Genomic DNA, 26,249 nt, shown 5'->3' on the forward strand with positions numbered 1-26,249 from the left:
AATAACATTTTGAAATACCGGTATTTTCATTTTGGTGTATTTTGGGTCACTTTAGGGCAAGTCATGACATTTACGAAATTTTGATCCTCCCTAATATCAAAATGGACCAAACCTGACCCTGATAAATGTTAATGTAATAGATGCATTTGTGTACACTAAACATTAAATATGTGCTCAAATGCTATAGCACCTTGTGCCACTTGGGTTTTCATTACACAGTGTAAAGAACTCTTAGCATCTATTTTATATAGTTAACTATTTCATTCCTCAGTTGTATTTCTCGTTGGAGTCCTTTGTAACATTCCAATACAACTAAAGCGCAAACTTTAATACAATCAGAAGTGTATACAGTAATAATGTATAACTTGATGCCCCGAAGTGGTGTCACACCTGGACTATCCGCATATGCATTTGAAAATGTCCATTCATATGCTTCAAGTTTTCCTAAAATACATTTACATCTGTTTTGGGGAGATGAATCACGATTTCCCCTCCTCACCGAAAACAAGTACCCACAAAGACATTTATACATGTAATAAATAAATCTGGATGTTTGGAAAGCCCTGCAGTCAGCGAGGGTCCCGGCTGGAATCTGGCTGTCTTGGTGGCGGTTCAGTCCCAATTGTGAACTCCTCCCGGTCGTCCGCCCTGTTGGGACTTGTTCCAGGAGTCCATTTTCCTGTCTCTTCGCACCGGGATGTATTCGCTCCACAACCGAATGCATTGAAAAAAAAAAAAAAAATGGCAAATCCGAAACAGTAACTGTGATGTGTTCATGTCTTCAGGACAAAGATGTTGACAATAATGAATCTTTACTCTCAAATTCTTAATTTGTGGGACTTTTTAATCTCCCAAAACACCTAAATGTGTCCACATTATTAGTAAATGATTTATAAAGTACACTATAATCTCCAAAGTTAAGTGACGTTGGTTGACTTCAAAGTTGTTCAGAATTTCCCATAGGAAATAATGTAACTCGGTTCTAAGGTCCAACTGTAGCCATCTTAAAACCGGTATTTCATTAGACTACTAGCACAATTGCCTCGAAGTCTATGAATGTTTTCGTAAAACAGGAAAAAGCAAGCAAAATCAACAAGTCAAGTTGGCTCCGTTCAACCTTTGCAGATAACCGCGACCTGGATGACTGACAATCTAGACAAGCATAAAGAAAAAGACCATTTTTAGTAAGCACATTGGTATTTGTTATTGATATTGTGACAGCAAGTTAAAAAAAGTACTTTATTAGGCTAACTATTTCCTGTACAGGCAATGTGCTATATAACATTTAAGTCACAAAATGGTGAAGGAAAAGTTTTGCTTTTTATGTTAGCATCTGCTTGGTTGGAAGTTTGTGCCATGCAATTGATTATGTAATGTCATGCAATTGATTATGTAATTAATAGTGAGCATCATAATCCAAAAGTGCATTTTCGGTTTCGAACCGAAATATTTTTTTTCACCAAAATAAAACTACCTGAAATAATATATCACATGCAAAGCATCTTACATTTTGAACACTGTTGGCCGGCATACGCGAGTATATACACTTCAGGGTGAAAAATCATTTAATATTAACAAGCAATGTCCTATGGAGCATTGCATATCATCCAATTAAAAGGACTGGGATGTCACTTTGTTTTTTTGTTTACACATTGTCACACACCCTTTACTTGATAATGACATAGTGCCATAAATCAACCATAAATGTGAAATAGGCATAAATGTTAAATAACACATATATTCAATAAACTACTGGTAACATAAACACACATTAATAACAAAGATTGTCTTTTTTACTGTAATAAAATTTGCATGTCGCGATGAATTATGGGAACCGCGTGATTTTTCTGTCATCATGCTAGTGGCTACTATCCCAAACGGAGCATCCTAATTGTCATCCAACCTCGCTGCTTTCCACTGTTTGGGTAAGGGGAATGCTTGTTGCATGATAGTTTGTGCCACCTCAGCTACCTACTCGCTACAGCTAACGCGGCTAAATACGATGCCGAGCTACGGAGCCGAACGTGCGCCTGCATCCGTTGTCAATGCAGCATAAGTCACCAATCATCGACTCCATGACGGCGAATAAATTACACTTTTAGACAAGTATTGTAATAACAACGGACAAGGGGAGGATAAGACGAGACCGATGGCAGCACCATGTTAATCACTAAGCTATCACGTGAACTCTCAAAACACCAAAATAGGTGATTGGGTGGTACAGTACACTTGTCACATTGGTCTGGCTTGGACCGCGTTATAACTTTGAAGAGCAAAATAGCAGCGAAATTAGTATGTTTTTTAGAGGAAAATACTGGAATATACTATGCTCGACAGCAATAATAAGGACCGGAAACTAATTAGTACCTCACCACTGCTATGTCACTTGAGAAAATGAACCTATAATTTAAAAGTATATTAATATAATAAATCGTTATAATATAAGATAACCTTATTACTTCCACAATTGGGGAAATTTGCATCATTTCAGCAGCAATAGTGGATACAGGAAGTATGAAACTAGAATGCAAGAGAAAACATTTGGCTGCAAATACGTCCGCCAGGTTGATCCAGTAAATACTTTAAAATACCCGTACCAAATATTAAAACCATAATGTATTCACGATTATGATTATCGAGTAATGATTATGAGGCAGCTCGGTGGTCGACTGCTTAGCACATCTGCCTCAAAGTTCTGAGGACCGGGGTTCAAATCCCGGCCCCGCCTGTGTGGAGTTTGCATGTTCTCCCCCTGCCTGCGTGGGTTTTCTCCGGGTGCTCTGGTTTCCTTCCACATCCCAAAAACATGCATGGTAGGTTCATTGAACACTCTAAATTGCCCGTAGGTGTGAATATGAGTGCAAATGGTTGTTTATATGTGCCAAGCGAGTGGCTGGCGACCAGTTCAGGGTGTACCCCGCCTCTCGCTCAAAGATAGCTGGGATAGGCTCCAGCACGCCCACGACCCTAGTGAGGATAAGCGGTAGGTAGGGGAAATGAATGAATGAGTAGTGATTATGTTGGGAAATTAAACGGTATGCAGAATTTGTTTATCCTATTACATAATGCATAATACATACTGACCCATGGTAATGTTCTTGGCATAATTTTTAATATATGGAAATTCAGAAGAATTGTTCTGAAGTTGAATTTCTATAGGTTGACAGCTCTGCAGTCATAGTCATATTTGCAATTTTACTAATAATTGGCATAGTTTTATCACCAATAATTGGCGGGTTTGATTTTTTTTTATGTTAATTAATTTAAAGCGCTTTGTGTTCCCCAGTTTCGGTTTTCGGTTTCACTCAATTTTCATTTCCGTGCACTAGTAATTAATTGTATTGCTCATCATTGTTCTGAGCAGCCAAACGCTTTATGTTGGCGTAAGTTCCATTTCCAGTGATTAAATGTCATGATTGCAGAATTATAGGTTTATTTAATTAAGCAGTTTTATTTGAGAAAAAAGATAAAATATGACTTTTTCCTCATTGTCAAGAGTATTATAAAAGAAAATCATTAGCATGTGGCACCTGTCAAAAGAAATGCTAAAGATGCATCTCAATAAATTACAAACCCCAATTCCAAAGAAGTTGGGACGTAAATAAGAACTGAATACAATGATTTGCAAATCATTTTCAACCTATATTCAATTAAATACACTACAAAAAAAAAGAAAATGTTCAAACTGATGATCTTTTTTAAAAAAAATTATGCCTATGACACATTCCAAAAAAGCTGTGACAGGGCCAACAAAAGACTGGGAAAGTTGAGGAATGCTCAAAAAACACCTGTTTGGAACATTCCACAGGTAAATGGAAACAGGTGATCGTCATGATTGGGTAGGAGCATCCCCAAAAGGCTCAGTTGTCCACAAGTAAGGATGGGGTGAGGTTCACCACGTTGCGAACAACTGTGTGAGTAAATAGTCCAACAGAACAACATTTAAGAACAATGTTTAAGAACAACGTTTCTGAACATACAGTACAATTGCAAGGAATTTAGGGATTTCATCATCTACAGTCCATAATAAAAGATTCAGAGAATCTGGAAAAAATCTCTGCATGTAAGCGGCAAGGCCGAAAACTATCATTGAATGCCTGTTACCTTCGATCCCTCAGTTGGCACTTCATTAAAAACCGGCATTATTGTGTCAAGGATATTGCCATGTAGGCTGAGGAACACAGAAAACTATTGTCGGTAAACACGAGGCTTTCCCACCGCAGGAGCCTTTGCAGGAACTTCCCTAGCTACCCTGGTGGCTTGAGTTCCCTGTGCCTCCACCGAAAAAAAAAACTACCAGGGTATGGAAAGTTCCCACTGGATTATTTCGTTCCTCCTGGCGGATATGGTCTTCCGAGAACTACCAGGAACTCTTTGAAGGTGCATGTTGTGCTGATAAACGCTGATTGGTTGACAGACTACAGAGGTCCATCTCCCATTGAAAATGTGTGTCGCATTTTGAAGCACAAAATACGACGACAGAGTTGAGACGACTGAGTAACGGAAACAAGAATGGGAAAGAATTCCACCTCCAGAGCTTCAACAATTAGTGTCCTCAGTTCCACCTCAGATCTTGTCCCAATTGGTCAGTGCAGAATCCATACAGCAACAGCCTCCGATTCGGTTATCGCCACTTAGGCCCCTCTCCGCGCAGCCTACATAATAGGCTATACGAGTTTCACTTTTTGAATTGAACAACTGAAATCTACTTCTACTAGGTTCGAGTTGATTCAGATGCCGCTGTGGTTTGCGCTGAAGTTGAAAAGGTATTTCCAAGGTGTTAGTATTGTATTTGTGTAAGATAGTGATGTGTAACGACACGTCTTCTTGTTAGTCCATTCTGTTTTCATTTTTTCATCTGCCTCAATAAGAAGTCTGCCCTGCCGGCAATGAATGTGTGGCCTGGCAACTGATCAAGACCAAGTTTTAATGTGTTTCATTTAAATAATAGGCATGTAGACAGTTGGAATGAGTTCATGTCCTCTATATTGTTTTGTGGTAGTTTGAAGGTGGAGGTCATTCAAATGATTTGCTGGGCCTAAAGGGATACGCACAGTTTGTGCCTCCAGCCGGCATTGTCACACAATTGTTTGATGTTGTGTTGTTGTCGGGCTCCTCATCTGCGCCAGTGGCTCGTTTCCCAGCAGGTTTGACAGGATTTTACTGGCTGAAACCTTCCTCCTCCCCACTCCTGCTCCTCCTCCTCTTCCCTGCTCTATCTCACCCCTGAGAGGCAACCACAAGCAGAGTCGTGACTCACGCTTCAAGTTCCTTTTTTATTTCATAACCACGCACTTCAACTGTTCTCTATTGGTGTGAGTGACACTAATAAAGTGTGGTTTCCTACTGACATGGCATGTTTTGTCTGTTTGGAGGGGCTACATTTATAGGTCACTAGGGACAAAGACATTCCTTGAATACACAAGCAGAGACTTGCTATCAGTTATTTCACTTGTTTAGCCTCGGAAGCTGCCACGTGTATTGCTTTTACTTGTAAGTGGAAACACTCCAATGAGCAACTTTTATAGTTGGACATTTAAAACAAACAAATTGTAGCTGTGCTGTGACTACAAATAGCTCCCACTCTTCTTCTGCTAACCAAAACAGCAGCACCTAGAAAGGCACGTAAACATTTTCTCGCATTAATTACCACATAGTGCAAGTTTCTTGCGCGGTAATAAAAATGTTCATTGCCAGTTGTTGTTCAATGTTCATTATGTATGTAACTGCAATTGGCATTCCTGTAGTATACTGTAGAGGGATCACATCCCTCTACAATGTTGTCTTGTTGTGCCCAGTTTGCCTCGGCCCAATTGTAATAAAATGGTCATATTGTTTATTGTTATTATTCCAAAACTGTGTTGGTACAAATAAGGGCCTCCCCTCTATTTCAGTTGGGTGAATAGGTAATTATAGTTTTACAAGAATTTGTCCATGGAACTATCATTAAATTGGGTGATGATTCATTAGAAGAGTAAAGTTATACATCTGTGAATGTTAAGAGAGGAAAAATTGGTAAACATTGGGAAATTGTTGATGTTTTTTGCCGAGTTGAAAAGGACAGATTAAATCCTGTTTACATATTTTATACATTCTGGTACCCACATACACATCCACGAAAATTCCTGTGGGGAGGGGCAAATCCTACTTCGCGGTTTTTCACCTTTGGCGGGGGGTTCTGGTCCCCATTAACCGCGAAAAATGAGGGAACACTGTATAAAAAAAAATTAGGGAGGTTGTCAGTTGTTTTCTTCAGTATTCGTGGCTTGACTTAGTCCTATTTCCCAGTGACTGGGAACTACTGTACTATGTTGTGTCCTGTGTTATAGTGGTTAGTATATGCCAACTGTAGGGAGCGGGATTGAAGCTCCTCATATATTTAATGCCAAATTACCCATGTGTGTCTTCCAGGACAAAGAATGGGACACCAATGTTCAGTTCCTGCCGGCATCAGACAACAAAAAGCTGGAGAAGAAGAAAGGTCCTGGGAAGGTGGGCGCTGTGGTCGGAGTGCTGATCTTGTGCGCCGTCGTAGCACTGATGGCCGGCCTGCTGGTCTGGCATTTCCATTGTAAGCGTGCCTCATGTCATTACATTCTAATTTCACACGGTTCCACTCAATTGCATTTTGATGATTTTTTTTTTCTCAACTACAATGTGAAGAAAGTCAAGTCAGAGTCGCTTAATCATAGCAAACAACTTCTATGATGACTGAAGTTATTGTTAACCCACAGTTGTTTGTACAGTATTAGACATAACATTTCGGCATTAGGCAAAGCAAGCTCGCTAACTGCAGATCGTAATTGCCCCGGATAACCGCTGAGGCAAGTGAAGGCGCTCAAGTTCTTATATAATGGGGGACTCATGCCAGACTCCAAGGTCCATTACATTGTGCTGTTTTAGCTACGCCCCAAATGTCAGAAACACTGAAATGATGGGAAAAAAAGGTGACACGATATATGACCACAATTAAGTAGTAAAGCAAAGCAAATCTATTTATATTGCGCATTTCATACACAAGGTAACTCAATGTGCTTTACATGATTAAAAGCATTTAGAAAAAAATCCTTATAAACATATTTAAAACAAAGGCAAAAAATGCTCTAAAAAAGCATGGAAAAAACTTAACTTGGACTTAAAAAAAATTCACACTTGAGGCTTACGTCACTTCTGTTGGCAACTTATTCCATTTGTGTGCGGCATAATAGCGAAATACTGTTTTACCATGTTTGCTTTGGACACTGCTCTACTATTTGACCTGAGTCTGTCGATCTCAGATCCCTACTGGGTTTATAATCAATGAGCATTTCTTTCATGTATTCAGGACCTAAACCATTTAGTGATTTATGGACCAGTAGCAGAACTTTAAAATATATTCTAAAGCTGACTGGGAGCCAGTGTAAAGACTTTACATTTGGAGTAATATGCTCTGACCTCTTTGTTCTGTTCATAACCAGAGCTGTAGCATTCTGAATGAGCTGCAGCTGTTTCATGCTCTTTTTTTCAGAAGACCATTACAATAGTCAAGTCTACTTGAGATAAAAGCATGGATGAGCTTATCCTGGTCTGCTTGGTACATGCAAGCCTTACTATTACTACTACTACTTACCTTACTACATAGCTCTCTGTCTTTGCACGTTTTCATCAATTATCTTCAAACATGTATATGTACTGTATTTAGAAACAAATCTTTGAATTCACTCTGCAGGGTCTTTAATTCCACTCCTGAGTCTACTATTTTAATATGTATTTTTAGTATATGGCTGTAGTTGAGCGTTATAAAAAAAAAAAAAAATCTATGTGACAACAGCGGCTCCTTGAGCCGTCACCTTGTCGTGGTGGAGGGGTTTGTGTGTCCCAGTGATCCTAGGAGCTAAGTTGTCTGGGGCTTTATGCCCCTGGCAGGGTCACCCATGACAAACAGGTCCTAGGTGAGGGACCAGACAAAGCACGGCTCAAAGACCCGTAATGATGACGATAAACAATGGACTTCGTTTTCCCTTGCCCGGACGCGGGTCACCGGGGCCCCCCACTGGAGCCAGGCCTGGTGGTGGGGCTCGAAGGCGAGTGCCTGGTGGCCGGGCCTGCACCCATGGAGCCCGGCCGGGCACAGCCCGAAAGGGTAACATGGGTCCCCCTTCCCATGGGCTCACCACCTGTGGGAGGGGCCATAGGGGTCGGGTGCAGTGTGAGCTGGGCGGTGGCCGAAGGTGGGGACCTTGGCGATCCGATCCCCGGCTACAGAAGCTGGCTCTAGGGACATGGAATGTAACCTCTCTGGCAGGGAAGGAGCCCGAGCTGGTGTGTGAGGTCGAGAAGTTCCGACTAGATATAGTCGGACTCGCCTCCACACACAGCTTGGGCTCTGGTACCAGTCCTCTCGAGAGGGGTTGGACTCTCTTCCACTCTGGAGTTGCCCACGGTGAGAGGCGCCGAGCAGGTGTGGGTATACTTATTGCCCCCCGGCTCGGCACCTGTACGTTGGGGTTCACCCCGGTGGACGAGAGGGTAGCCTCCCTCCGCCTTCGGGTGCGGGGACGGGTCCTGACTGTTGTTTGTGCCTATGCACCAAACAGCAGTTCAGAGTACCCACCCTTTTTGGAGTCCTTGGAGGGGGTGCTGGAGAGCGCTCCCGCTGGGGACTCCATTGTTCTGTTGGGGGACTTCAATGCTCACGTGGGCAATGACAGTGAGACCTGGAAGGGCGTGATTGGGAGGAACGGCCCCCCTAATCAGAACCCAAGCGGTGTTCTGTTATTGGACTTCTGTGCTCGTCATGGATTGTCCATAACGAACACCATGTTCAAGCATAAGGATGTCCACACGTGCACTTGGCACCAGGACACCCTAGGTCGCAGTTCGATGATCGACTTTGTGGTCGTGTCATCGGACTTGCAGCCACATGTCTTGGACACTCGGGTGAAGAGAGGGGCGGAGCTGTCAACTGATCACCACCTAGTGGTGAGTTGGCTCCGATGGTGGGGGAAGATGCCGGTCCGACGTGGCAGGCCCAAACGTATTGTGAGGGTCTGCTGGGAACGTCTGGCAGAATCCCCTGTCAGAAGGAGTTTCAACTCCCACCTCCGACAGAACTTTGCTCATGTTCCGTGGGAGGCTGGGGACATCGAGTCCGAGTGGACCATGTTCCACGCCTCCATTGCTGAGGTGGCCGACCGGAGCTGTGGCCGTAAGGGGGATTACCGCCACGACAGGCTCGGTGCCTGTCGTGGCGGCAATCCCCGAACCCGTTGGTGGACACCAATGGTGAGGGATGCCGTCAAGCTGAAGAAGGAGTCCTATTGGGCCTTTTTGGCCTGTGGGACTCCTGAGGCAGCTGATGGGTACCGTCTGGCCAAGCGGAATGCAGCTCTGGTGGTCGCTGAAGCAAAAACTCTGGTATGGGAGGAGTTCGGTGAGGCCATGGAGAAAAACGTCCGGACGGCTTCGAGGAAATTCTGGTCCACCATCCGACGTCTCAGGAGAGGAAAGCAGTGCACCACCAACACTGTCTATAGTGGGGATGGGGCGCTGCTGACCTCGACTCGGGACGTTGTGAGTCGGTGGGGAGGATACTTCGAAGACCTCCTCAATTCCACCGACACGCCTTCCCATGAGGAAGCAGAGTGTGGGTTCTCTGAGGCGGGCTTTCCTATCTCTGGGTTTGAGGTCACCGAGGTAGTTAAAAAGCTCCTCGGTGGCAGGGCCCCGGGGGTGGATGAGATTCGCCCGGAGTTCCTAAAGGCTCTGGATGTTGTGGGGCTGTTCTGGTTGACACGCCTCTGCAACATCGCGTGGACATCGGGGACAGTGCCTCTGGATTGGCAGACTGGGGTGGTGGTCCCCCTTTTTAAGAAGGGGGACCGGAGGGTGTGTTCCAACTACAGTGCTCAGCCTCCCTGGTAAGGTCTATTCAGGGGTGCTGGAGAGGAGGGTCCGTCGGGAAGTCGAATCTCAGATTCAGGAGGAGCAGTGTGGTTTTCGTCCTGGCCGTGGAACAGTGGACGAGCTCTACACCCTCGGCAGGGTCCTCGAGGGTGCATGGGAGTTCACCCAACCAGTCTACATGTGTTTTGTGGACTTGGAGAAGGCGTTCGACCGTGTCCCTCGGGGAGTCCTGTGGAGGGTTAGGAGTATGGGCTACCGAACCCCCTGATACGGGCTGTTCAGTCCCTGTACGACCGGAGTCAGAGTTTGGTCCGCATATCCGGTAGTAAGTCGGACTCGTTCCCGGTGAGGGTTGGACTCCGCCAAGGCTGCCCTGTGTCGCCGATTCTGTTCATAACTTTTATGGACAGAATTTCTAGGCGCAGCCAAGGCGTAGAGGGGGTCTGGTTTGGTGGTCTCAGTATTGCATCTCTGCTTTTTGCTGATGATGTGGTTCTGTTGGCTTCATCAAGCCGTGAGCTCCAACTCTCACTGGAGCAGTTCGCAGCCGAGTGTAGAGCGGCTGGGATGAGAATCAGCACCTCCAAATCTGAGACCATGGTCCTCAGTCGGAAAAGGGTGGCATGCCCTCTCCAGGTCGGGGATGAGATCCTGCCCCAAGTGGAGGAGTTAAAGTATCTTGGAGTCTTGTTCACGAGTGAGGGAAGAATGGAACGGGAGATCGACAGACGGATCGGTGCAGCGTCTGCAGTGATGCGGACTTTGCATCGGTCCGTTGTGGTAAAGAAGGAGCTAAGCCGAAAGGCGAAGCTCTCAATTTACCGGTCGATCTTCGTTCCTACCCTCACCTATGGTCATGAGCTGTGGGTCGTGACCGAAAGAACGAGATCCCGGATACAAGCGGCCGAAATGAGTTTCCTCCGCAGGGTCTCCGGGCTCTCCCTTAGAGATAGGGTGAGAAGCTCGGTCATCCGGGAGGATCTCAGAGTAGAGCCGCTGCTCCTCCGCATTGAGAGAGCCAGATGAGGTGGCTGGGGCATCTGATTCGGATGCCTCCCGGGCGCCTCCCTGGTGAGGTGTTCCGGGCACGTCCCACCGGGAGGAGACCCCGAGAACGACCCAGGACACGCTGGAGAGACTACGTCCTTCGGCTGGCCTGGGAACGCCTCGGGATCCCTCCGGAAGAGCTGGATGAAGTGGCTGGGGAGAGGGAAGTCTGGGTGTCCCTGCTAAAGCTACTGCCCCCGCGACCCGACCCGGATAAGCGGTAGAAAATGGATGGATGGATGGAAGAAAGGAGGCCGGCGGAAGGCAAACACTGTCAATGACGCAGACCATTGCCAAAAACATGGTGCCCAATAATAATAGTGATTATCAACATGTTGAAATCTTTTGACCCGGAGTAAGTGCTTCTAAGCTGCAGATTTTTGCCGAGGTTGCCTTGGCTCACCTTTACAACTCTGAAGAACATTATTGCTATTTGTGCAGGGGGTTGTACAGTGAACAGGATATCCATGTGACGACAGTGAACAGGATATCCATGTGTGCCGTAATTGTTTATAGATGCTTCAAGATGGCGACAAAGCATGTTTTTATATTAGAAAAGGCTCTGGCCTTACTATATAAAGCTTATCACTTCAACGTAGGTCCTTCGCCACAACATGCCACAAAGATTTTTCAGCGAATCACGTGAGATAGGTTGCCAACATAAATCTGTGACTAGGTGAATTTGCAAATGGCCAACCGATGATAACAGCCAATTATGAAATTCGTAATACTGTATTTTTTTGGGATATAATTATCTATTTTCTCCATATCAGGGCTTCTGTAGATGCTCTGCAGTGTTTGGGGAAACTAATGTTGAAGGCAAAATGAATAAACAGAAAAAAACGCATCATAGAGAAAGTTCCTCGCTTTTTATTCCCGTCCCCCGTCCTCCCGGGTGTCTTCCACTGAGCTGCTTTTGATGAAGTGGCAGAAAGTTGTGCTCTTCTTCTTCATGTATTCTTGATGTTCTTGTATGAAGGAGGCGTCAGCCTTCACACAGAGCAATCCCGAGGGCTTTCAAGACATAGAAAGAAAAAGGAAAAAAGTGACAGACTAAGACATCAAGGGGTGCGATTTTTATCTGAAAAAGGATGAAAATATTTTGTTTGTTTAGCCAATGTTGAACTTGTTTTTTTTGTTTAAAAAACAAAATATTGTCTTTCTGTAAACATAACCCCTGTCCGTTTGTCCTTGCAGTCCGTAAAGACGTGCGCGTCAAGAAGCTGTACAGCGGCTCCATGCGAATCACCAACCAGGTTTTCGAGGACGCCTACGAGAACGCCAACAGCTCTGAGTTCAAGGCGCTGGCCAAGCAGGTCAAGATGCAGGTACGACGAAAACAACTGCCGCCATTGCTGCGTTTGTTACCTCCTCCCTCACACTCTTCTTGTCTTTTGCAGCTCAAAACGCTCTACAGCAAGAGTCCGCAGCTGGCCAAATACTACGTTGGCTCGACAGTTCAGGCTTTTAGGTATGACAGGTCTCAAAGATTTAATTTGCATGACAAGTACAAGCAGGAGTGCTTCTAGACCACCTGGAGGCCCAAGGCAAAACAAAATCCAGGACAATGGATCAGAAAATATATCTTTTATTAAATAGTTGACATGTAAAATGAATAACAAATAGCTATCAATAAGCCTGATAGTTGGAGGCCCCAAAATAAATAAGATAAAATATGAATAAGATTAAGGCGGCACGGTGGCCGACTGGTTAAAGCGTCAGCCTCACAGTTCTGAGGACCTGGGTTCAATCCCCGGCCCCGCCTGTGTGGAGTTTGCATGTTCTCCCCGTGCAAGCGTGGGTTTTCTCCGGGCACTCCGGTTTCCTCCCACATCCCAAAAACATGCATTAATTGGAGACTCTAAAATTGCCCATAGGTGTGACTGTGAGTGCGAATGGTTGTTTGTTTGTATGTGCCCTGCGATTGGCTGGCAACCAGTTCAGGGTGTACCCCGCCTCCTGCCCGATGACAGCTGGGATAGGCTCCAGCACGCTCGCGACCTTAGTTGGAGAAGCGGCTCAGAAAATGGATGGATGGATGCATAAGATTAAATGCAACTGTATTGTACTAAAGTTAAATACAGTGGTGCCTTCAGATATGAGTGACCTGATTTATGACTTTTCCGAGATACAAGCTTTAGTTTGACCGTTTTATTGCTTTGACTTTGAGATATGAGTTCTATATGTTGGGAGTGAAGTTAACTCAGCTCACTTCACAACAAGCAGCAGTTTGGCATAGTGAACAAATCTTTGAAAACGAGGCTTGAAGCTGTTGAATGCCACTACCAGTTCAAATTTATTTTGCCACTACCAGTTCAAAGTAAACATAAAACAAAGAGACTTTCACAGCATAACTTTGCCTTAAAGTCCACTAGCTTAATGCGAACACAATAATGGGAAATGCCATAGAAGGGCAAACAAAATATTTGAACATAGACAGAGCAGCAACACGTGTAGATGAAAAATATAACCAATATTCATTGGTGTATATTCTTTATAAAATGTCCAATATTACTGCAAATTACTTAGTCACAGTAGTTGAGTGAAACTCTTCGTTTGTCTGCATGACTGTATTGTACTACCTCCTGCTGGCCAAGTTGTGCTCACCAGAAGGAGCCACAATAATGCACAAACTGTTTAATTCTTTGTTTTCTATTTTATGTTATGTTTTCATGAAGCACAATATTATAGAGAGCTATTTTCTCTATTAAAAAACCCATTATGGAAAAAAATATATATTTTGGGGGGAGGATGGAACAGATTAATAGCATTTCCATTCATTTTAATAGGGAAAGATGATTTGAGATATGAGTGCTTTGAGTTACGAGTGTGGTCACTGAATGAATTCATCTCGTATAGTAAGGCACTACTGTACAACTGAGCTGTACTGTGGCAATGATACTTGGAGCCCCAAGTATTTTTTAGGTGCTACTTATTTTGATTTTGTGTTTTGCTGGCAGTGAGGGCAGCGTCATTGCGTACTACATCTCAGAGTTCAACGTTCCGACTGGCCAGGAGTCGGCAGTGGACAGTGCCATGTCCGCCATGGACAAACTGGTTGACAAAGAGCAGCGCAGCATTTACAGGCCAGGCAACTCTCTGCTTCTGGAAGACGTCGTGTCCTCTGGTACAAGAAGTCACCCAAAGAAATGCTCTCAAATCTGTGAAACCTGCTGGTGGATTCACTGTCAGTGTTTTTATTTTACAGAACTCGATTCACGATTGTTTTCAGCAGAATTCAGCAGTAAGTGATCTTTGTTTTTCAGTGTCATTTTCCATTTTCTGTAGCGCTTGTCCTCAATATGATCTTATGTGGAGACTGTCTTAAATCGCAGTTAGCATTTCAGTAGATGATGACATGGGGTCACTTCACAATATTGTGCGCGCCCATGTCTGTGTTGGTTGGGAGTTCCTTGTTTATTGTCACTATTTGCAGAAATATACTAAATACAGCTTTATTTATTTTGTATTGATAAAACCAACATTTAATGACAATAATTCCTCCTATTTATTTAAAAGTCCAAGTTGATATAAAAAAACAGCACAGTGCACACAAATGAATAAATCCACATCAATGAAAATCATTTTTGGCAAAATTGTCACACATATTGTATTTTGTATTTTAAGTGTGGTACTAGTACCACTAGTAGTACACAGGATCTGTCTTGTGGTATGCAAAAGAATCACTGTCCAAGTTCAGTTCGTGCGTTACCGGCATCACTGCCTACCATGCATGTTTTTGGGATGTGGGACGAAACCGGAGTACCCAGAGAAAACCCACGCAGGCATGCGAAGAACATGCAAACTCCACCTAGCCGAGGCTGGATTTGAACCCGGGTCCTAAGAAATGTGAGGCAGATGAACTAACCAGTCGTTCACCCTGCCACCATATATCTAAATATAAACCTTAAATCAAAATGTTGAATATATATCAGAATCATCTTTATTTGCCAAGTATGTCCAAAACACACAAGGAATTTGTCTCCGGTAGTTGGAGACGCTCCAGTACAACAGACAGTCAATTTACAGAACACTTTGGAGACATAAAGACATTGACAAAAAACAATTGTGCAAAAGATGCAGAGTCCTCTCGCACTTAGAGCAGTTTGAATGACTAATATTGCAATAGTCCGGTGCAATGACCATTGTGCAAAGGGCGCTGAGACGTCAAGGAGTGTATGCGGTTTAAAGTGACGAGTAGTACGATCATCTGGGACAATGTTGGTTGTGCAAATGTTGCAAATACTCCTCAATCAGTGTGGAAATGGAGCAGATGCTACTCTGGCATGAGTGGCCAGTATGTGCAAATAGTGCAGTATGGCGAGACAACTACAGTGAGTGCACGAGTAATACATAATTGGCCCCACAGAAATGTGACAACGAACTCAAGTCAGAACATTTCCAGCTTGTTTTAATGGAATTATAGGTTAGGTGTTTAAGAAGTTGATCACAAGAGGGAAGAAGCTGTTGGAATGTCTACTAGTTGTAGTTTGCGTTGATCGGTAGCGCCTACCTGAGGGAAGGAGCTGGAAGAGCTGGTGACCGGGGTGCAGACGGTCCGAGAGGATTTTGCATGCCCTTGTCTTAGTTCTGGCAGCGTGCAAGTCCTCAATGGTGGGTAGGGGGGTACCGACAATCCTTTCAGCAGTTTTGATTGTCCGTTGCAGTCGGAGTTTGTCCTTTTTTGTAGCAGCACCAAACCAGACTGTGATGGAAGAACACAGGACTGATTCGATGACCGCTGTGTAGAACTGTCTCAGCAGCTCCGGAGGCAGGCTGTGCTTTCTCAGAAGCCGCAGGAAGTACATCCTCTGCTGGGCCTTTTTGAGGACGGAGTTGATGTTGGTCGCCCACTTCAGGTCCTGAGAGATTGTACTTCCCAGGAACTTGAAGGTCTCGACGGTTGACACAAGGCAGCTGGACAACGTGAGGGGCAGCTGTGGCGAAGGATGCCTCCTGAAGTCCACGATCATCTCTACAGTCTTGAGCGTGTTCAGCTCCAGGTTGTGTCGGCCGCACCACAGCTCCAGCCGCTCCGCTTCCTGTCGATATGCAGACTCGTCACCGTCCTTGATGAGGCCGATGACAGTGCTGATGCTGCGTGTGGATGAGGTGGCCTCCCCCAGCCTGACCTGCTGTGTCCTGCCCGTCAGAAAGCTGTAAATCCACTGGCAGATGGCAGGTGAGACGCTGAGCTGGAGAAGCTTGGTTGAAAGGAGTTCAGGGATGATGGTGTTGAACGCTGAGCTGAAGTCCACGAACAGGATCCTCGCGTAGGTCCCTGCACTGTCGAGGTGTTCTAGGATGAAGTGCAGTCCCATGTTGACTGCATCATCCGCAGACCTGTTCGCTTGGTAGGCAAACTGCAGGGGGTCCAGCAGGGGACCTGTGACACTCTTGAGGCGGTCCAGCACGAGAAGTTCAAAGGACTTCATGACCACAGATGTCAAAGCGACAGGCCTGTAGTCATTCAGACCAGAGATTGCAGGTTTCTTGGGGACTGGAATGATGGTGGAGCGTTTGAAACAGGATGGAACTTCGCACATTTCCAAAGATCTGTTGAAGATCTGAGTGAAGACTGGAGCGAGCTGGTCCGCGCAGACTTTGAGGGAGGATGAGGACACATGGTCCGGTCCTGCCCGCTTTGTTAATCTTCTGTTGTTTGAAGATGCGTCTCACATCCTGTTCATGGATGGTTAACGCAGAAGTCAGAGGTGTGGTTGTGGTCGCGGGTGCGGCCGGGTGGGTGTGTGGAGTGAAACTGTCCTTTTCAAATCTGCAATAGAAGGTATTCAAGTCGTTGGCTAGTGTGCTATTGTTCTCAGCTTGGGGGGATCGTCGCTTGTAATTAGTCAGCGATTGGAATGCACGCCAGACTGATTTCGAGTCGTTCGCGCTAAACTGTTTTTCCAACTTTGCTGCATAGATCCTCTTTGCAATGTTAATTTCTTTAGTCAGCTGGTTTCTAGCTCGATTATACAGGGCCCTGTCCCCGCTCTGATATGCATCTTCCTTAGCTTGGCGAAGCTGCTTAAGTTTAGCAGTGAACCACGGCTTGTTGTTGTTGAATGTCCGAAATGATTTTGTCGGTACACAAACCTCTTCACAGAAACTGATATTGGATGTGACAGTGTCCGTATATTCATCCAGGCTGCCAGCTGAATTTTCAAAGACACTCCAGTCTGTGCAGTCTAAACGGCTTTGAAGTTCCATCTTGGCTTCATTGGTCCACTTTTTGACTGTTTTCACTGTAGGCTTCGCACATTTAAGTTCTTGCCTGTACGTCGGTATTAAGTGAATTAAGCAGTGATCAGACGAGCCCAGGGCTGCACGAGGTATAGCACGGTATGCATTTTTTACCGTAGTGTAGCAGTGGTCTAAAGTATTATTTTCCCTGGTAGGACAGTCGATGTGCTGCTTGTATTTAGGGAGTTCGTGGTTGAGTTTAGCTTTGTTAAAGTCCCCGAGAATAATGAGGGGTGAGTCCGGGTGTTTTTTTTTCAATTATATATATATATATATATACGAATACTTATATATACGAATAGTTAAATGTAAATTTAAATATAAAACTGCTAAATATTTTTATGTAAATGTCAAATATAAATCTTAAATTTAAATATATTAAAACTGAATCTTTTTTAAATATACATAAATATAAATGCTGAATACTAAATCGAAATGTTTCGGGTTGGACTAAATATTTAGCTAATATACAAATCCACACACCCAAGAAACGGAAGTACCAAAATAAAAGCTGTGTGTTTGTTGCGTCAAATAACAACATCAAATTAAAAAAACATCTTATAAAGGGAAATGAACCCTTGTAAATATATAATCACTACCTGAAATAACAAACCAGTTATGGAAACTTTATATGACGAGTGCTTTGAGTGTTTAGTGTCACTTTTATGAAGAGGTGTCGCGGGAGCCAGGGAAGCAGGAGGAAGAATAGAGAACCAGCCAGAGACCGGTGCTTATCACCGACCTCCCTGCCTCAGACTGCTTGCTCGTCGGCCGCTAGACAGCAGACGTCAGCCCTGGGAATGGATTTGGAAAAACAAGTGGCAAGGGGGAAAAAAAAACTGTTGCCGCTGCTGTGCTTCTTTTTTTTCACCTGGGCATTTCAGCATGAAATACATAAAATTGACACTAAACGCTCAAAGTACTCGTCAAATAAAGTTTCCCTAACTCATTTGTTTTTTCAGGTAGTGATCATCTTTTTTCAAGGGCCCATATCCCTATATAAGTTGTTTTTCATAAATCATATGACACTACAAAAACACAGCTTTAATCTTGGTACGTCCATTTGTTGGCGGTATGGATTTTAATATTTGACCTGAAACATTTAGATTTAACATTTTAACATTTATATTTCTTATTTATATTTAAGTATTTAACTTTTAGTTTCTATATTTAAATTTAATATATTTAAGTTATATTTAGACATAGATTTGCCATTTATACAAAGATTTAACATTTAGTTTTAAAATTTACAGTATATTGAAAAATTGAAAATTTAAATTAAGATTTAGATATTTACTTAACATATATATTTATATATATACATTTAACATGTATATATTTTATTTTAACGATGATAGCTGGGATAGGCTCCAGCACGCCCGCGACCCTAGTGAGGAGAAGCGGCTCAGAAAATGGATGGATGGATGGATGGATGGATATTCAACATCTAGATTTGAGATATAGGTGTAACATTTAATATTCGGATATAACTATAAAGTTGACAAATATTGTTCTAAATGTGCAGAAAAGTGACTTGAAAATTAAAGTTTTTTTAGACACTGTTTGAAGATAAATGTGACAAAATGTTGCTGTTATTCTCAGTGTGCGCCGCTTTACAAACGGCACCCCATAATTATGCTATCAGTCGTTGCAATGTAACATGGACTATTGTCTCATGTCTCAGGATTCTTGAGGTTTTCCGAGCACACGAGGACCAACCACATTGGCCAGATCAAGTCCCCCGGCTTCCCCGACAGCCCATACCCGCCCAACACCTTTATCGAGTGGCAGCTGCGGGCCGACCCCAACTACATCATCAAGCTGGACTTCGACACGATGAACCTGGAGGAAAACTGCGACAATGACTTTGTCAAGATCTACGACTCCCTGGTGGCCATCGAGGCCAGGGTCGTGCAGGAGTGAGTCATACATACAGAGCTTGAAAATGACTTGATATGGTGTGTACGGGAAACCTTCTGGCCTGCTAAATATAAGTTTTTTCCAAACCGTAATTGAACCAAGGGACATATTTTACATTGCATTACATTACATCTCACAGCACACCACCAAAGAGAAATGTCCCAAAACGTGGATAAACAGGTTAATTGTATACATTCTGCCATCGAGTGGAAAAGCATTTAATTGCCAGCAATGCGGACCAAACTCTGACACTGGTCGTACAGGGACCGAACATCCCGTATCAGTGGGTTTGGTACCCCATACTCCCGAAGCACCCCCCACAGGACTCCCCAAGTGACACGGTCGAACGCCTTCTCCAAGTCCACAAAACACATGTAGAATGGTTGGGCAAACTCCTATGCACCCTCAAGGACCCTGCCGAGGGTGTAGAGCTGGTCCACTGTTCCACGGCCAGGAAAAAAAACACGCTGCTCCTTCTGAATCTGAGGTTCGACTTCCCGGCGAACCCTCCTCTCCAGTAGACCTTACCAGGGAGGCTGAGCAGTGTGATTCCCCCTGTAGTTGAAACACACCCTCGGTCCCCCTTCTTAAGAAGAGGGGTCACCGCCCCAGTCTGCCAATCCAGAGGCAATGTCCCCGATGTCCACGTGATGTTGCAGAGGCGTGTCAACCAGGACAGCCCTAAATCATCCAGAGCCTGTAGGAACTCCGGGCGAATCTCATCCACCCCCGGGGCCTCAACGAGGAGCTTTTTAACCACTTTGGTGACCTCAACCCCAGAGATAGGAGACCCCGCCTCAGAGATCCCAGACTCTGCTTCCTCATGGGAAGGTGTGTCGGTGGAATTGAGGAGTCTAAGTATTCTCCACACCCACTCACAATGTCCCAAGTCGTGGTCGGGTTCATCCCTACTATACACAGTGTTGATGGTGCACTGCTTCCCCCTCCTGAGACGCCGGATGGTGGACCAGAATTTCCTCACACCCGTCCGGAAGTCTTTCTCCACGGCCTCACCGAACTCTTCCCACGCCCGAGTTTTTGCTTCAGCGACCACCAAAGCTGCATTCCACTTGGCCAGCCGGCACCCAACAGCTGCCTCAGGAGTCCCACAGGCCAAAAAGGCCCGATTGGACTCCTTCTTCAGCTTTACTGCATCCCTCACCGTTGGTGTCCACCAACGGGTTCGGGGATTACCGCCACGACAGGTACCACCGACCACCTTACGGCCACAGCTCCGGTCGGCCGCCTCAGCAATGGAGGCACGGAACATGGTCCACTCGAACTCAATGTCCCCCGCCTACCCCGGTACATGAGCAAAGTTCTGTCGGAGGTGGGAGTTGAGGGAGGAGGGGGAGGGGGGTGGTGAAAATCATCATCATCAAACCGTAATCTTCAACTCTCGCCGGAGCGGTTCGCAGCCAAGTGCGAAACGGCTGGGATGAAAATCAGCAGCTCCAAATCTGAGGCCATGGTCCTCAGTCGGAAAAGGGTACAGTGCCCACTCCAGGTCGGGGATTAGATCCTGCCCCAAGTGGAGGAGTTGAAGTATCTCGGGGTCTTGTTCACGAGTGAGGGAGAGCAACAGGCCAGGCAACCTCAAAATATCCTTTTCTCTCCTAATTTTCAGCCACGTGCCCTTTCAGCTTGGCGAATTGTGCTTCACAATGACAGTAATAGGACGCTGGGTGTCGTGGCCGCTTGTCCCTGGTCAGAAAGGGGAGTAAAACTAGGAATAGAAAAAAAAAATCAAAGGAACTAGCCAGGGTCACTTGTCACGCTTGCCGTCGTCACTTCACAGCACGCCTTCGCCGGATGCAAGCGCGCATACGACCTGCTGAAGAGGACCGAGGTGGGAGGAGCATATCAATTTGGAGCAAATGAAGCAAATGCACGTTCAGTGTGTATATATAAATCTGCGATCAAACTCTTGCGAGGGACGTGAACGTTGCATCGACGGATGTGACGTCGCTATGAATGCTTGGGCGCCCCAAGCAGACGCTGTGATATGAGCTGTTTTCCATATTTAAATTAGGGAACATCCAGTGAGAGAAAAGCTCCTTTATATCTTGCATATTATTAAGCAATTTGACTGCCTCAAATGCCAGGCAGAAAAGACCAACTTGAATAGCTTGAAAAAGGACATTTTGGGCATTTCCAGCCCAAATTATCACGCAAACCCAATAAAAGGACATCAAAGATTATAAAACTCGAATAGAAAAACAGTGATGGAAGGGGACTTTTAAGTGGATGGATGCACACACAGACTAATTCGGGGCATCTGTTCGCAGGATGGACACTTTAAGGAAACACACTTGCTACGATTCCAGTCGAGTTGTTTTTTTTAAAGGAATGTTCCATTCTGTCTTTAGGATGTGTGGCTACTACTCACCCAGCGAGCCCCTGACCTTTCTGTCCTCTGGCAACGTGATGCTAGTCACCATGGCGACCAACCAAGTGAAGAACTACCCAGGCTTCCGAGCACAAGTGTCGCAGGTGCGACGCGGGAGCACTAGTAGGAAGCCACACACAGACACAACCACACTTGTGCAAGGATTCATGGAAGTGAAAAAATGCTGCGGTTGTTCTGATTCTTTTTTAAAAAATTTTCAAACAGGTACGATGTGCGGTGGCCAGCTGACAGGTGACACAGGCCGTTTTACTTCCCCCAACTTTCCAAATTACTACCCGCCTCGGACCTCCTGCCAGTGGACCATCCAGGTGAGACGAGGACACAGCATTTCGAAATCCTTTCAATGATGTCTAGCTATCCATCCATTTTCTACAGCACTTTGTCATAATTAGGTTCACAGGTGTGCGTGTGCTGGAGCCTATCCCAGCTGACTTTGGATGAGAAGCGATGTACACCCTGGACTGGCCGCCAGTCAATCGCAGGCCACATACAGTATAGACAAACAGTCATTTGCTGTCATGTTCACTTTCCAGAGCAGAGATTTGAACCTCAGAACTGTGAAATAAATGTGCTAACCACTGGCTCACTACGCTGCCCTTTGCCGAGCTAAACAATGATAAATACAATATACTAACAAGAGCACTCAGCGGAGAACTCAGTGGTCCATTATAAACATTCCGGTATGCTGGTGGATGTCTAATTCAGTGATTCCCATCGAAAGTCATGGAGAAAGAAATCATCCGTTCAATGGTCAAACTGTTGCTGTAGTAAAAAAACAAGCTGTACAGGCAATGTTTTAAGTCAATGATTCTCAAATTGTGGTACTGACTGGAGGGAGCTCTGTACCACAGACTCGAGTCTAGGGCAGTGATTTCCAACCTTTATGGAGCCAACGCACATATTTTGCAATTGAAAAATCTCATGGCACACCCACAAACAAAAATGTCACAAAACGTAGCTACAGTAATTATTGTATGTACTTCTTGCCATCTAATAGAAGAACATTTATTTCTTCTCTCTGTCACTATGCCTCACTGGCATAAATAGATGAATAAATATACATTATTTCTTGGAAATAAATAATTTCTTGACCAATTAAGTAAAATTTTATAATTTCCCACAGCACACCTGAAGAGCGCTCACGGTACACTAATGTGCCCCGACACACTGGTTGGGAATTGCTGGTCTAGGGGTACTGAAAGAATTACTGTACTGACTAAGTATAGTTCACTTTTCACGTTTGTATTCACATTTGTATTTAATCTTTTATAACCATCTTATTTGTTTTAGTAAAACAGATTTATCTTTAATATATAATATTTATACATATTTGTGCTAGGATGTTGCTCAAATTTTGTAAAGCTGCTCACGCCAATCATTTTGTCACATTTAGCTTCAAAATGTGTTGAAAAAAACTGGTGTGAATTTTCCAGTCACTTTTCTACAAATTTAGAACAATATTTGTCAACTTAATCATATTAAATGTTGCACCTACTCTAAATCTCAAATCTAAATGTTAAATATATATTTAACTGTTATATATATAATCTAAATGTTAAATATAGATATTTGTAAATGGAAATATAAATCCTAGAACTAAATGTTAAATATATACTGTATATAAATGTTACCTCTGTAAATATAAATCTTAAATTTAAACATAAGTATTACAACTGAATGTTAAATACATACTTGTAATTGTATATATAACAATTAAATATAAATGTCAAATTCTAAATCTAAATGTTTCGGGTCAAACTAAATATTTAATTAATCTGCAAATCCAAACTGCTAAGAAACAGAAGTACCAAACTTTTTCTCAAAAGCTGTGTGTTTGTAGTGTCAAATAACAACATAAAAAATGTTTTAAATAAAATAAAATAAAAACATAAATTGAGCCTTGGAAATATTATCCCTCCCTGAAAGAACAAAGCAGTTATGAAAACTTTATTTGATGATTACTTTGAGTGTTTAGTGTCACTTTTCTGAAGTGTCACGGGGCGGAAGCCGGGGAACCAGGGGAAAGAAAAGAGAGCCAGCTAGAGACCGCTACTTCCCACTGACCTACCCGCCTCAGAGTGCCTGCTCGCCGGCCACAAGAGAGCGGACGTCAGCCCTGGAGGTGGACTTGGAAAAACAAGTGGCAAGGGGTTTGCGGGGAGGAAAAAAACTGTGGTTCTTTTTTTCACCCGTGCTTTTCAGCACGAAAACCCACCTTCCCTAATTGAGCTCCCAGCTCCCCCAACGTCCACACGAATGGCTGCGTTCTGCTTCTGATGTAGAGGCACTGCGGCAGATGCCGGTGGTTGTGTTAGCTAACTAGCTTCCTTGCTTGAGAAAAGGAGGCTGAGGTTCCAGCCAGCGAGGATATCTGGAGGGAGAAGCGGCATCTTCCAGCTGCACCCAGCCATAACCCGCTGCAGAGCTGTGGCGAAGAGGCATTTTTTCATAAAAGTGACACAAAACACTCAAAATACTCATCAAATGTTTCCCGAACTGGTTTGTTTTTTCAGTTAGTGTTTATCTATGTTCAAGGGTCCATTTCCCTGTATAACATGTTTTTATGTTTCTTGACACTACAAACGCGCAGCTTTTATTTCGGTACTTCCATTTCTTGGCTGTGTGGATTTGCATATTAGCTAAATATTTAGTTCAACCTGAAACATTTAGATTTAACATTTATATTTAAAAATACATTTAACATTTCATTCTAATATTTATATTTAAATGTAAAATTTATATTTAGATATAGTTAACATCTAGATATACAGTAGATTTAACATTTATAAATAGATTTTGTTTTAATATTTAAATTTACATTTAAGATTCATATTTAAGATTCCTATTTAGATATATATTTAACATTTAGATTTGAGATGTAACATGTAATATTTGGATTTAATATAAAGTTGACAAATATTGTTCTAAATGTGCAAAAAAGTCACTAAAGTTCACACAGTTTTTTTAAAGCACTGTTAGAAGCTAAATGTGAGAAAATGCTTTACAAACGGCACCCCATAATTCTGGGGTAAATGAAATTAAACCAGAAAAAAATTCTTCTCTTAAATAATGTCAGGAAAAACAGTTGCTCTCTGACCCTGTAAGCGGTGGTAATGAGCAGATGTATCAATTGGTTAACAATTGTCAAGAAAAACGTCCACCATTGGCTGAGGTAATAGTATCAATGAATGATCAGAAGTTTATTCACTGCTCATTAGCTTGGCTTGATGTCTGCTGTGATGATGAAATGTGGTTTTAAAAGTATGTGAACTTTAAACAAACAACCTCTGTCCATCTCCCAGGTCCCTGCCGGAAAGTCTGTGAAAGTGACATTCAAAAAGTTCCTCATATCCGAACCGGGCCAGGACGGAAGCAAGGGCTGCCGCAAGGACTACGTGGAGATCAACGGAAAGAAGTGAGTCCTGGTGCACTCAAATGAAAAAATAACATTGTTCAGTCCCATCTGACGTGCGTCGTCTTTTTTGTAGGTTTTGTGGAGATAAGCCCGACAACTCTGTCATGGAGACCAGCACCAGCAGTGAAATGACCATTGTGTTTTTCTCCGACGGATCCTATGTGGACCGAGGCTTTGACGCTATGTATGAGGCAGTTGACGTCGCCGACCGTAAGCAGCAATAGTTTTAGTTCTGGTCCTTTGTTCTGACAGCGGTGGAGGACTCTACTCAAGTCATGTGACTGGAATTAGACTTAAGCCACGACGAACGCGACTGAACTTGACAATCATGAACAAATTGCAGTCAGTGACTCACACCCGCACACCTGGCGATTGACCCTTGCAAACACACCACCACTGCAAGGTGGAAAACTGTGACCCCTGGTCTTCCTATGGGGAAATGTTTTGAAGTGCCACATATTTTATTGAACCACAAAAAACATGGTGTAGTTGTCAAGGAAGAAGCAGATTGCTCTGGCTGTTGTAGCTACAGTGTATTATAATAATACAAAAAAAAGAAATAGGCAGGAATAAAGGAGAAAATTTGGATATTTCAGAGGCTGTTGGCAATGATCGCCCCATTCATTGACTGCACTCGTGCATTTCGGCGACACTCTCCATGCTTTTCTTTTTAGCTACAGGTACATATCAAAATTATAAAATTAGTTAATTATTTTTGGAAAACACAATATACTTTATTGGTGCGGACAGCCGTGTCTCGCGTCATACCCCGAAGTGTAACTTTTGTTCCGAAAAATCATGTAATAGAAAATGGCATATTTGATTGGTCGTTACATCTGTGACGTTGCGACGCCGCTCACCTGCGATTTAAATTTCGAATGGCAGCGAAACTAGACGCTGATCGCCGGCTCCTCGTGAAAACTATTTTCAGAATCCTGCACACTGGACGACAGTCCAATGGATTTCTGTCGCATTGCTCTGTGTACGGCGGCCAGTCTTCTGATTTTAGGACTTGAGACTTGCTTGGCTAAAACTTGTGACAGACTAGATTTGACTTGATATTCATGAGACTCAGCATGACTTAGACTTGAACTACATTACTTGACAAGTCTTGCCTGTTTACATTTGAAAATCTGCTTGTTTCGATACAGAGGCTAATTTTGGAACCATAAAAAAAACTGTCATTGTGAATGTGTTATTATAGTGAACTCAACAAAAGTACAGATGCTGAGTGCAAAGTGACTAATGTGAATATATTTTGTGACTGAGTAAGATTATAGAACTTGATTTATGACTCATTTAACCCAAATTTTGTGAGTTCTCAAC

At 43.7% G+C, this 26,249-nt stretch overlaps 1 protein-coding gene across 2 annotated transcripts in view; it reads left to right on the forward strand.

Moving 5' to 3' along the window:
• st14a (ST14 transmembrane serine protease matriptase a) overlaps window positions 1–26,249 on the forward strand; it is a 40,191-nt gene that overhangs the window by 1,521 nt on the left and 12,421 nt on the right. For both annotated transcript variants that reach the window (XM_061682132.1, XM_061682133.1), the window contains exons 3-12: window positions 6,412–6,571; window positions 12,130–12,260; window positions 12,333–12,403; window positions 13,893–14,059; window positions 14,141–14,176; window positions 18,863–19,097; window positions 21,468–21,610; window positions 21,713–21,816; window positions 24,811–24,923; window positions 24,997–25,133. In XM_061682132.1, the coding sequence (XP_061538116.1) occupies window positions 6,412–6,571; window positions 12,130–12,260; window positions 12,333–12,403; window positions 13,893–14,059; window positions 14,141–14,176; window positions 18,863–19,097; window positions 21,468–21,610; window positions 21,713–21,816; window positions 24,811–24,923; window positions 24,997–25,133 (1,297 nt within the window). The remainder of the gene's footprint in view (window positions 1–6,411; window positions 6,572–12,129; window positions 12,261–12,332; window positions 12,404–13,892; window positions 14,060–14,140; window positions 14,177–18,862; window positions 19,098–21,467; window positions 21,611–21,712; window positions 21,817–24,810; window positions 24,924–24,996; window positions 25,134–26,249) is intronic.

The sequence above is a fragment of the Phycodurus eques genome, chromosome 7 (genome assembly GCF_024500275.1).
Source record: "Phycodurus eques isolate BA_2022a chromosome 7, UOR_Pequ_1.1, whole genome shotgun sequence".
Taxonomy (NCBI): domain Eukaryota; kingdom Metazoa; phylum Chordata; class Actinopteri; order Syngnathiformes; family Syngnathidae; genus Phycodurus; species Phycodurus eques.